Source organism: Capricornis sumatraensis, chromosome 6, assembly GCF_032405125.1.
Source record: "Capricornis sumatraensis isolate serow.1 chromosome 6, serow.2, whole genome shotgun sequence".
In the NCBI taxonomy this organism is placed as follows: domain Eukaryota; kingdom Metazoa; phylum Chordata; class Mammalia; order Artiodactyla; family Bovidae; genus Capricornis; species Capricornis sumatraensis.
Window position 1 is genome coordinate 87,122,089 of NC_091074.1, and position 13,625 is coordinate 87,135,713.

At 37.8% G+C, this 13,625-nt stretch overlaps 1 protein-coding gene across 5 annotated transcripts in view; it reads left to right on the forward strand.

Annotated features, from left to right (window-relative positions):
* NTRK2 (neurotrophic receptor tyrosine kinase 2) overlaps positions 1–13,625 on the forward strand; it is a 389,675-nt gene that overhangs the window by 86,290 nt on the left and 289,760 nt on the right. For all 5 annotated transcript variants that reach the window (XM_068973783.1, XM_068973784.1, XM_068973786.1 and 2 more), the window contains 2 exons: positions 1,253–1,350; positions 11,994–12,093. In XM_068973783.1, coding sequence (XP_068829884.1) covers positions 1,253–1,350; positions 11,994–12,093 — 198 coding nt within the window. The remainder of the gene's footprint in view (positions 1–1,252; positions 1,351–11,993; positions 12,094–13,625) is intronic.

Sequence of the window (13,625 nt, forward strand, 5' to 3'; positions counted from 1 at the left end):
ACTGTAGATACTTTAATGATTTAATTTTGCATGAGTAGCTGGATATAATATGAAGAGGGAAAATAAGCAAATAAATGATATCTCCTAGTGTTTGAAATATTAATAAGTTCTAATATTTTCAAAATGAAAATGGTAAGAATATAGTTTTACGGTTAAGAATGAAACAGCCACAGATAGAAAATAAATGCTGTTTCTGTTAATTTTCATTCACATTCAAAGGAACACTCTGCTAATAAGAATATAATTTAAATTGGTTGCCTTGAGGCCAGCATGATATTTCTACCAAGGGAAGATTAGCTGGGGCTGGCTTAATGAGGTTGGTTGTTCAGGATGGAAATTGAAGGCACCATATCTATTTAGAATAAAAATACACACCATTTATAAACAACATTGTCTGCAATAAGTTTACTAAAACTTTTTATGACTTTTATATATAATATTATTAATAAAGATGTTCCCTACAGAAAAATCACTTATTTCTATCCTGACCCATGTAGGCTAAATTGATCCAGAGGAGCAGCTACATTTGAGAACTATGAGAACATATCCTCACAATTCTAAGTGTTGTGTTGGTGAAGTTCCGTATACATTAATTCTGCAACTGAAATATTGGCAATTCAGAACTCTTTTAAAAAGTTCAAATGTGGACCCAAGTTCACTCTCAGTGCTGAGTCCCCATTCTATTTTAAGTGAATAAGTAAGATGTCCAGAAATCAGTGCTGCTGATTTCAAGTCTGATTTCCGGACTCTGTTGCCTTCTTGCCAGTTGACCTTAAGACTAGTAATTACTAGTAATATTTCTGAGCTTTCATTCTTTGGCTGTAAAACTGGTGGTTAGACTTGATTTCCAAAGACTCTTCTAGGCCTATAAATCTATGACTGTTGTATGGTTGATTTTTTTTGTATTTTCATTACTTTATCAAAAAAGGAATATATTGATATCATATACAATATTATATAATAAAAACCTTCATATGCAGAGAAAAAATCCTAAACCTGGTTTGGAATTTGACCAACAAAGCAATGATGTAAAGATCTGAGTTGAATACAGTTTTGACATCACACAGTCTTACAGTGAATTTAAACCAAGGTGGGGAGGTGTCATGTTTCTCCCCAGCCACACTGTCAGTGGTTTGGAAGCTTGTGATTTGTCTTGCTTTGTTCTGGATTCTACTGTGGCTCATGTTTGATTGCAGCCTAAAGACAACTTCAACTTCATGCTTCCTTCTTTTCCCCCTTTCTCCAACTTAAGATTACGGAACCGCGGCAAATGACATTGGGGACACCACGAACAAAAGTAATGGAACCCTTCCCACAGGTGTTGTTGATACAGGTCGGGAACACCTCTCGGTGAGTGAGATGCTTACTTGTTTGCTAAATTTGTTCTGAGCATTTTGATTGCTTGAATGCCTGAGGGACCTTCAATGCCAGTCTTTGAACAAAATACTTTCATTCAGATGTAAATATGGTGTTGAAGGGTGGAAGAACTAATAGAAAGACTTATGAGAAGTTATCAAAGTACTGTGGTCTTCCCTGGTAGCTCAGGTGGTAAAAAATCTGCCTGCAATGCAGGAGACCCAGGTTCAGTCCCTGAGTTGGGAAAGACCTCTGGAGAAGGGAATGGCAACCCATTCCAGTATTTTTGCCTGGAGAATTCCATGGAGTCACAAAGAGTCAGACAAGACTGAGCAACTAACACACACATAAAGGTGCTGCATAGCTTCTGACTTATTGCTGATGATTCCTGTTTCAAATATCTGTCCTTTAGGGACTTCCTTGGCAGTCCAGTGGTTAAGACCCTGCACCCTACAGGGGACATGAGTTTCATCCCTGGTCTGAGAACTAAGATACCACATGTCACTTGGAAGCCAAAAACAAAACAAAAGACAGATACAAACAAATGTTGGCAAGGTTGTGGAAAAATAGAAAGCCTTAGGTATTACTGCAGGCATGCGTGTGTGCTTGTTAAGTTGCTCAGTCATATCCGACTCGACGACTGCATGGACTGCCAGGCTTCTCTGTCCATGGAATTCTCCAAGCAAGAATACTGGAGTGGGCTGCTATGCCCTCCTCCAGAAGATCTTCCTGGCTCAGGGATGGAACCTGCAACTCTTGGGTCTGCTGCAGACAGGTTCTTTACCACTAACGCCACCTGGAAAGCCCCTAGATATTGTTAGTGAGAATAAAAAATGGTATGGTAACTTTTAAAAACTTTAAGTTTCTAAAAAAAAATATTGTCCTTTAAAAGAGTATTACTACTTAATCAAGAAACCAGGTTTCTCATTCAGTTTTGTTCTTCAGTTGCTCGATCGTGTCTGACTCCATGAGCCCGTGGACTGCAGCATGCCAGACTTCACTGTCCTTCACTATCTCGTGGAGTCTGCTTAGACTTATGTCCATTGAGCCAATGATGCCATCCAACCATCTCATTCTCTGTCACTCCCTACTCCTCATGCCCTCAATCTTTCCCAGAATTAGAGTCTTTTTCAATGAGTTGGCTCTTTACATCAGGTGGCCAAAGTATTGGAGCTTCAGCTCCAGCATCTGTACTTCCAGTGAATATTCAGGGTTGATTTCCTTTAGGATTGACTGGTTTGATCACCTTGCCACCCAAGGGACTCTCAAGCATCTTCTCGAGCACCACAGTTTAAAAGCATCACTTCTTCAGCACTCAGCCTTCTTTATGGTCCCACTCTCACATCCATATATGACTACTGGAAAAACCATAGCTTTGACTGTATGGACCTTTGTCAGCAAAGTGATGTCTCTGCTTTTTAATATGCTGTCTAGGTTTGTCATAGCTTTTCTTTTAAGAAGAAAGCATGTTTTAATTTCATGGTTACAGGCACCATCTGCAATGGTTTTGGAGCCCAAGATAATAAAATCTTTTACTGTTTCCAATTTTCTCCCCATCTGCTTGCCATGAAGTGATGGGACTGGATGCCATAATCTTAGTTTTCTGAATGTTACATTTTAAGCCAGCTTTTTTACTCTCTATTTTCACCTTCATCAAGAAGCTCTTTAGTTCTTCACTTTCTGCCATTAAGGTGGTATCATCTGCATACCTAAGGTTATTGATATTTCTTCCAGCAATCTTGATTCCAGCTTGTTATTCATCCAGCCCAGCATCTCATTCAGGGATATGTATAATTATTCTTGTTTCCACACCTTCACACTTGTCTGCTTAAATATCTTAATAAAAATTTCAGTGCCTACAGAGTGTAAGAAATCCAGTAAGTTCTGAAAGGGGCTGGCTATGGGAGGATATAAAAATATGAATGAAATACAGATCTATCCCTTTGGTTCTTATACTTAGGTCAGAGACCTGAGATGTGAATACTAGCACCTAAAATGCAAATAGAGGCTGAGCAAGGCCATGGGAGTGGTAGATGTAGAGAGGCAGCACCCTGGTCAGAGGCACCGCTGGGGAAGTTGGCCATGAGGTCTTGAACCTCAGTGCCAGGTGGTTAGATTTATGGCGCAGTGAAGAACATTAAAAGGAGTGTGAGTTCATCTCCCCAGGACTCTGGGGCAGCAGCTCAGGTCAAAACCCAGCAGACTCCTCCATTCTTTTCTTTTCCTTCCTTGTCATGTGCACCCAGTCAAATATCATGTGAGTTCTGCCTCCTTGTAAACTTCAAACCTGTCCATCCACACACTATGGCCCTTGGGCCAAGTTCAGCTTATGTAGTCTGTAGGCTAAGAATAGTTTTAACATCTTCAGTGGTTTGAAAAAAAAAAAGAAGGATGACATTTTGTGACACATGAACTCTTTATGAAATTCACATGTCAATGTCCATAAATAAAGTTTTATTAGAATAGAATTATGCCTATTTACATATTGTTGTGGCTAATTTTGCACTCAAGGGCATATGGAGTAGTTGCAGCAAAGTCTGTATGGCCTGCAGTGCTGGAAATATTTATCATTTGGCACTTTGCAGAGAAAGTTTGCCACAATTGCTTGTTCCTGGATGACTGCCCAGCTTCCCACCCTGTCTCCCTCTCCCACTCTTGTGATCTTCCAGCCTTTTTTCATATATCAGCCTGAGTGACTTTTTTTTTAATGGTTTTTTTTTATTTTATAAGTTTCAGCTGTACTAGATTGTAATTTCACATCTGTGTGCACTAAAGAGTGATAGTCCCACCAGCCTAGTTACCATCTGTCACCATACAGTTGACCCTCTTCACTCATTTTGCTCACCCTGACCCCCTTTCTCTTGGTAACCACTAATCTGATCTCTATATCTATGAGTTGGTTTCTATTTTGTTTGTTTGTTTGTTTGTTTTTTTAGATTCTACAGATGGGTGAAATCAGATGGTATTTGTCTTTTGTCCAACTTGTTTCTGTTACTATAGTACCTTCAAGGTCCATCCATATTCTCACAAATGGGAAGATTTCATTGTTTTTAATGGCTGAGTAATATTCCATTGAATAAAACTCAAGTCCATTGAGTATTATTCCATTGAGTAATATTCCAATAAATATATATGTATACATTTATACATATCACATCTTCTTATCCATTCATCTGTTGATGGACACTTGGGTTGTCAACACATCTTGTCTATTGTAAATAATGATGCATTGAACATGTGTGTAGTTGCTAAGTCATGTTTGACTCTTTGCAACCCCATGGACTATAGCCTGCCAGGCTCCCCTGTCCATGGAATTCTCCAGGCAAGAATATTGGAGTGGGTTGCCATTTCCTCCTCTAGGGGATCATCCTGACCCAGGGATCGAATCCACATTTCCTGAATCAGCAGTCAGGTTCTTTATCAGTGAGCCACCAGTGAAGCCCCTAAATCTTGAGTTTGTTTCTATTTTGCATGTGTATTCATTTGTATTGTGCTAGAATTGCACATAAGTGATATCATACAGTATCATACAAGTCTCTGGTCCACTCTTGGCTGCCCTAAACCCAGTGTGCTGTGGCATGGGGGTGGTGGGAACAGAACGTTACCAGGTAGATAATGGGGTCATTCACGGGAATGCCATGGATGTTACTCCCCAGTGGATAGGCATGAACCACTGAGCATGGAATACAGTGTATGAGCAGGATTCGTGAGCAGGGGAGGCCAGGGACAGAGGGTGGACTAGGTGTTCTTTGAGTTCCCAAAGCTGGGTTGGAAAGGAGAGAGGATTACAGTGACCAGACTCCCCTTGTTCTGAAATAGGCAACCTGACACTGAATCCCAGATACCTGTCCATTGCTGGGAGATAACAAATAGAAGGCACACCTTCTCTGTGCCTAAAATTCTTCCCTAGAAATGGTCCACTGAACATATGGGTGCATATATCCTTTTGAATTAGTGTTTTCACGTTCTGGTATAAATACCCAGAAGTAGAATAACTGGGTCGTATGCTACTTCTATTCTTAATTATTTGAGGAGTCTCCATACTATTTTACATGGTGGCTGTACCAGTTTGCATCCTCACCAGCAGTGTTTGAAGATTCTCTTTTCTCAATATCCTTGCCAACATTTGTTATTTCTTGCTTTTCAATAATAGCCATTCTAACAGGTGTGAGGTGATATCTTACATGGTTTTGATTTTCATTTCCCTAATAATTAGTGATATTGAACATATTTTCATGTGCTTGTTGGCCATCTGTATGTCTTTGGGAAAAAATGTTTATTCAGATTTTCCATACATTTTTTAATCTGGTGGTTTGGTTTTCTATTGTTGAGTTGTATGAGTTCTTTCTATATTTTGGATATTAACCCCTTATCAGATATATGATTTGTAAATATTTTCTTTCACTCATAGGTTGAATTTTTATTTTGATGACAGTTTCCTTCACTGTAAAGGAGCTTTTTAGTTTGATGCAGTCTTATTTATTTATTTTTGCCTTTGTTTCACTTGCCTTTGGATTCAGATCTACAAAAACATTTTTAAAATTAATATCAGTGAGATTATTGCTTATGTTTCCATTTAAGAATTGTATGGTTTCAGGTCTTACATTCAAATTTTTAATCCATTCTGAGTTAAATTTTGCAGGTGGCATGAGATAGTTTTCTAGTTTCATTCTTTTGCATATGGCTGTCCAGTTTTCCCAGCACCATTTATTGTGCTGAAGAGACTGTTCTTTCTCCACTGTATGTTCTTTGCTCCTCTGTTATAAATTAATTGTCTGTATATATATGGGTTTATTTCTGAGTTCTCACTTCTGTCTCTTGATCTGTGTGTCTGTTTTTGTACCCATGCCAAACTTTTGATTACTGTAGTTTTGTAGTACAGTGTGAAATCAGGGAGTGAGATACCTCCAACTTTGTTCTTCTATCTCATGATAGTTTTGGCTATTCAGGTTCTTTACTGGTACCATACAAATTTTGGGATTATTTATTCTAGATCTATGAAATATGCCATTGGAATTTTGATAGAGTTTACACTGGATCTATAGGCTGCTTTGGGTACTATGGACATTTTAACAAGATTAATTCTTCCAGTTCATGAATATGAAATATCTTTCCACTTATTTGTGTGTTTTTGTTTTTTTTTCAATTTCTCATCATTGTCTTAGTTTTCTGTGTGCTGGTCTTTTCACTTTTGGTCAAATTTATTCCTAGGTATTTTATTCTTTTGGTATAATTGCAAATGGGATTGTTTTATTAGTTTCCTTTTCTGATAGATCATTATTACTATATAGAAATCCCATACAGATCTGTACATTGATTTTGTATCCTGTGACTTCACTGAATTAATTTACTGGTTATAATAATTTTTTGGTGGACTCTTCAGGGTTTTCTTAATATGGTATCATGTCATCTGCAAATCATGACAGTTTTACTTTTTTCTTTCTGATTTGGGTGCTTTCATTTCTTTTTATTGCCTAATTTCTATGGCTAGGACTTCCAACATTGTGTTGAATGAAAGTGGCAAGAGTGGGCATTTTTGTCTTGTTGCTGACCTCTTTGTTGAGTTGTTATCATAAGTGGATGTTAAATTTTGTCAGGTGCTTTTTTCTTTATAAATTGAGGTGATCATGTGTGATTATTTATCCTTCATTTTGTTAATGTTATGTATCATGTTGATTGGTTTGCAGATATTGAACCATCCTTGAATCCCTGGAATAAATTACATTTCACTGGTGTATGATCCTTTTAATGCATATCAGATGTATTTTGCTAATATTCATTGAGGATTTTGCATCTGTGTTCATCAGGATATTGGCCAGTTATTTTCTTTTTGGTGTCCTCATCTGGTTTTGGTACCAGGGAAATGTTAGCTTTGTAGAATGCTTTTGGCAGGTTCCTTCTTCAGTTTTTTTTTTTTTTTCCCCTGAAGAATTTGGGAAAGATAGTTGTTAAATATTGGAATGTTTTTGTAGAATTTGCCATTAAAACTACCTGGTCCTGGGCTTTTGCTTATTGGGAGAATTTTGATTACTGTTTTAATTTCCTCACTAGTAATTTGTCTATTCATATCTATTTCTTAATAATTCAGTCTTGAAAAATTATGTTTCTAGGAGTTTATCTTTTTATTCCAATTTGTCCAGTTTTTTGGCAAATAGTTGTTTGTAACAGCCTCTTATGATCCTTTGTTTTCTTATGATGTCATTGCTATTTCTTCTCTTTCACTTCTGATTTTATATATTTGAGTCTCTTTTTTATTAGTCTAGCTGAAATTTTATTGATTTTATCTTTTCAAAGAGTTATCTTTGTTTTATTGATCTTTTCTATTTTTTAGTCTTTATTCATGCTTGGATCTTTATTATTTCTTTTACTAATATTTGGCTTCATGTGTTATGCTTTTTCTAGTTCCTTTGGGTGGAAAGTTAGCGTCCTTATTTAGGACTTTTCTTGTTTATTGAGATTGGCCTGTATTTCTATGAATGTCCCTCTTGTGACGTTTGCTGCATTCCAAAGACTTTGGTATGTTAAATTTCTATTTTCATTCATCTCTATGCATTTTTATTTCTTCTTTGATTTCTTCAAAGACCTATTGGTTGTTAACATGTTGTTTAATCTCCAGTTTTTGTAGTTTTTCCAATTTTTTCTTGTGACTAAGTTTTAGTTTCATGTAATTGTCTTTGGAGAAGATGTTTGATATGATTTTAATCCTCTTAAATTTACTGAGACTTGTTTACTGACCTAACATGTGAACTGTCTTGGAGAACCTTCCATGTGCCCTTGAGAAGAATGTTTATCTACTGCTTTTTGATGGAATGTTCTCTGTATATCTGGAAGGTCATCTGATCTAACAAGTTTTTGGATAATCAATCCATTGATATAAATCGGGTGTTAAATCTCCTGCTATTATTGTATCTCTTTCAAATTCTCCGTTTCACTTCAGTCACTCAGTTGTGTCCGACTCTTTGTGACCCCATGGGCTGCAGCACGCTAGGCCTCCCTGTCCATCATCAACTCCTAGAGTTTACTCAAACTCACGTCCATTGAGTCAGTGATGCCATCCAACCATCTCATTTGCTGTCGTCCCCTTCCCCTCCCACCTTCAATCTTTCCCAGCATGAGGGTCTTTTCAAATGAGTCAGCTCTTCACATCAGGTGGCCAAAGTATTGGAGTTTCAGCTTCAACATCAGTCCTTCCAATGAACATTCAGGACTGATTTCCTTTAGGATGGACTGGTTGCATCTCCTTGCAGTCCAGGGGACTCTCAAGAGTGTTCTCTAATACCACAGTTCAAAAGCATCAATCCTTCGGCACTCAGGTTTCTTTATAGTCCAACTCTCACATCCATACATGACCACTGGAAAAACCATAGCCTTGACTAGATAGACCTTTGTTGGTAAAGTAGTGTCTCTGCTTTTTAATATGGTGTCTAAGTTTGTCATAACTTTCCTTTCGAGGAGTAAGTGTCTTTTATTTCATGGCTGCAGTCACTATCTACAGTGATTTTGGAGCCCCCCAAAATAAAGTCTGCCATTGTTTCCACTGTTTCTCCATCTGTGATGGCACCAGATGCCATGATCTTTGTTTTCTGAATGTTGAACATTTGCTCTGTGTATCTTGGTGCTCCTGTACTGGGTGCATATACCTTTGTAAATGTTATATCTTCTTGCTGGATTGACCCTTTTATCATTATTTAATGCCCTTTGTCTTTTGTTACAGTGTTTGTTTTAAAGTTTGTTTTGTCTGTTATGAATATAGCTATTCCAGCTTTCTTTTTATTCTGTTTTCATGAAATATCTTTTTCTGTCTCTTCATTTTCAGCCTGTGTGTGTTCTTTCTTCTGAAGTGAGTATCTTGTAGGCAACATACAGACAGATCATGCTTTTTAATCCATTTAGTCACTCCATGTCTTTTGATTGGTGAATTTAGCCCATTTACATTTAAAGAAATTATTGACCAGTATATAATGTCATCATTTTGTTAGTTGTTTTATGGCTATTTTTCTAGTTCTTTTCTGTTCCTTTCTTATTCTCTTTCTCTCTTATCTTGTATTTGGTGGTTTTCTTAAGTGTTATGTTTAGATTCTCTTATCATTTTTTCCTCTTTTTACTATAAGCTTTTTCCTTGTGATTACTGGGACATTCACATGTAACACTGTATTTAAGTAATATCCTGTTTTAAGTTGGTAGTAACTTAAGTTTGAATACATGCCAAAGCTTTATCTTTTTTACACCCCACCCCCATGATTATACTTGTGATGGAACAAGTGGAGGCTCTGTTCATCTAGTTTTCAGACCCTTTTCTGAGGGAATTGTTTCATATTTAGTTGTAGACTTGCTGTGTCTATGGTAGTAGATGAGTTTAGGATCTTCTTACACCACCGTCTTGAACCCTCTCCCTTGAGTGACCTTTTTAAAGCACAAATAGGATCACTCTTTTATTGTCATTCTCAGTCTTCTCAATGCATTGTAATGAAACTTTTGTTTTAGAAACCCAACTCCTCATGATGGTTAATAGGGACCTACATGTCTTGCCCTTGTCTGTCTCTCTGACTTCATCTGCACACTCTCCTCACTGTTTACCAGTTATCTTTTTAAAATGCTCTCTTGCATGCTCCAGGATTACTTTTGTCTCATAGTTTTCACATTTGCTTTTTTCTCTGGGAGGCACGCACTTCCCAAGGGTCACCACACAGCTTATGTTTTCCTAAATCTCAGTTTTATTACCACCATCATTATCATCATTATGGCAAACATAATTAATTACTTATTAAACTAGGCACTGTGTCAAGCCCAATACCTATATTAACTGATTGATGATTTACAACAACCTGCAAGGTAGAGTTATTATATCCCCTAGTTAATATGTGAAGATTATGAGTTGCTGAGAGGTTAAGTGATTTGTAAACCATGCAGCTAATATGTGGTAAATCTAAATTCTAAACTCGGAGAATCTGTCCTCTTAATCTCCACTTGACACTGCCTCTCACTATGGTATATGAATACCATATATAGTATATTATATGGGCATATTAATCAGGATAAGCTATGCTGTGGTAACAAAAATCCCAAAATTTCAGTGGCTTAAAACAGTAAAAGCTTATTTCTTGTTTCATTACAGGTACTGACTGGCAGTTCTGTCAGCCTCATCCTCATTCCAAGATGAGGCAGACGCATCAGCCACTTTTTGAAAATGTAGCATTTATTTTGGCACCAAGCAAGAGTACACTGCCCTTAGTGCTATTAGCATTATTATCAATGGATAATTTTTCTTTTGGAGGACTGTCCCAGGCACTTCAGTATGTTTAGCGGCATGCTTGGGCTTCCCTGGTGGCTCAGTTGGTAAAGAATCTGCCGCAATACAGGAGACGTGGGTTTGATCCCTGGGCTGGGAAGATCCTCTGGAGAAAGGAATAGCTATCCACTCAAGTATACTTGCTTGGAGAGTTCCATGGACCATATGGTCCATTGGGTTGCAAAAAGTTGAACACAACTGAGCAACTTTCACTTCATTTCACTTCAAAATCACCTTAACCATCAAGCACTTCTTTCCACAGGGTGCTAATTAAGTTCTAGCTAAACTATATCCAGATACAGCTATCCATCTGTTGTTGTCAATAAAGTTTTATTGGAACACAGACAAGCCCATTTGCTTGCATATTGTCTATGTCTGTTTTCGCAGTATAGCAGTGGAATTGACTAGTTGCAACAGAGATTTACAATGTGAGGCTTTACAGGAAAAGTTTGCCAACTCCTGGTTTATAAAAACAGACATATTTTGGAAGTGGGACTTTGAGGTGAATAACAAAAATGGAAGACAGCCCTATGTCCATCTTTTTTTTCTAAATTATTAGCGTGTACTTAGCATTATGCACTTGTGCCTTTGTAATTTCCAGCTTAGAGCTGTGACAAGATTCACAAAGATATGCATGTACTGTCTTGTGTGATTCGCAACTTGCAATTACACTTTTAAATAAAAAAAAACCCAATCCTGTATTGATCTTTTTCATACATACAGAAAAGGTCACATGTCAAGTCTACAACCCCATGAGCCTTCACAGGCTGAGCTCACTCTCCACTTCTTTCCTGCTCCCTTCTAGACCTGCTCACTGCTCCAGGCATTCTGACTTCCTAAGAGCAACAATAGCCAACTTAAAAAAAAAAGTCTATTATGGACAACTCTCAAACATGTACAGTAGTAGAGAGAATAAAGAAATGAACTCCCCTGTATCTTTCAGCAGCTTCAAAAATTATTAGGATTTTGTCATTCATGTTTTATATTCTCTCTCTTCTCTTTCTAGATAGGTATGCAGGTATATAGGTAATAGATAGATAAAATATATATTTATATATTATATAATATATTATGTGTTAGTATAAGTTTATCTATATAATATCAATTGGATGAATATTTTTATTAGCTTTAACTTACAGTTCCTCACTTGTAGAATAGGGATAATAATAGGACCTTTATACTTCTTCCTAGGTTTGTTGAAGAATGAGTGAATTGGTATCCATAAAGTTCTTAGAAAATCAAGTAGTAATTATTCAATAAATATTAACTGTCTTCAGCAGCAGCAGCAGCTTCGGGGTACAAGGAACTAATGAACAAGGTCATGATTGCCCTCTTTTCTTTTCTCTAGGTCTATGCTGTGGTGGTAATTGCATCTGTAGTGGGATTTTGTCTACTGGTAATGCTATTTCTGCTGAAGTTGGCAAGACACTCCAAGTTTGGCATGAAAGGTAAGAAGGGTTGTGTTTATTTTACTACTTATGTGGAATCATTTTGGCTTATGACTAATGCTAATTACCGCTAAAGAAGGAAGCAGCTAGATTTACAATGACTAGGATTGAAGGCTGAGAAAACAGCAACAAAGCTATGATACTACAGATCAGGACAGAGCAAAATCATGTTGATTACTCAGCACTACCCACTTTCAATGAGAACAATTGTCTCAGAAAACATAGAACTGCTTTCTTGAGTTTTCAAGTGACTAATTATGTCTGAGTTTTGCTTTTACTTCAGAAAGGCAGGCTAGTGCCAGACAAGTGACAGACACACATATTTTGTGTAAAAAAAAAGGTCCTTTCTATTGTACATTTGACTTCTAGAGTTTCTGTGGCATGCTTTCTGTGTTGCTGCTACATTTTCAGATTCTCATCTTTTGAAATTTAAAGTGTTGGGAGGCAAAATAAGAACAGCTATTGGAGGTGCACTGAAGCATTGTGAGTGAGTCACTTCTTATTTTAGTGGAAAAGTTCCTAGTGCTCGATTAAAAATTAGGGTTTGTGTTGCCCGCAATAGACCATTGGTCTCTTTTAGCAAATTGAAAATTCATTTCGGGGGCTATAAGTAGGCAAGAGTTTTAGAGATTAAAAAGCATTTGCTCCGATATTTAAACCTATGTATTGACTCATGTTATTGGTGAATTCTGCATGGTCTCTTATAAATGCCACTAGCTGGGGAAAGCTGTGACACCACAGTTAGTGGTGTCTTAATTGTGTTGGGGAGACAGCTGGGTGGGTTTTCTTGATCTATATCGCTCGTCACGTTTACTGTTATTGTTGCCTGCTTACTTGGAAGTGATGTTGGAAGTAGCAGCAGGTTGTCCAGTGTATAGCAGGCACCAGGGTGGATCAGATCCATTTTGATGCTTTCTCCTTTCTCTTTGTGTGTGCCCGTGAACAAGATGCTGAAACCTGAAATGAATGAGGAGGAACAGTGGTAAAGTCCTTACATATAATGGCTAAACCTCCTCCTGACTCCCCCTTTGGCCCCTTGATCCTTGACATGTCTTCTGAAGGAGGAAAGATCTCTCATTCTGCAGTTATGAATAAGGCTTGAGTGGTGGTGATGGTGGAGGGGGCTGTTCTACAATGAGTTTTCATTAGTCTTATGGTGGTGGTTTGCACACTTGACTTTGCCTCAGAAACTCCTGGAGGGCTTATGAAAACACAGACTTTCTGGGTTACTCCGAGAGTTTCTGATTTAATAGATCTGCTGTGGGCCTGAAAATTGGCATTTCTAACAGTTTCCAAGGAATGCGGGTGCTGTTGTTCCCAAACATTCTCAGAGAGTCACCTTTCTATGGGATATACATGGCTCCCAGGTCTCTTTCCAAGAGTGACAATGTGGGATAAGCATTGCAAACCAGACCCACCCACGGCTTTGAGGACCTTTCTGTGTCCCTGGATTCAGCTGTTGCCCTGGTCTGGCCTAGGGTTTTCCTCTCTGTGTGTCAGCCACCTGCCGTGGGATTTGGTTCTCCTCATCT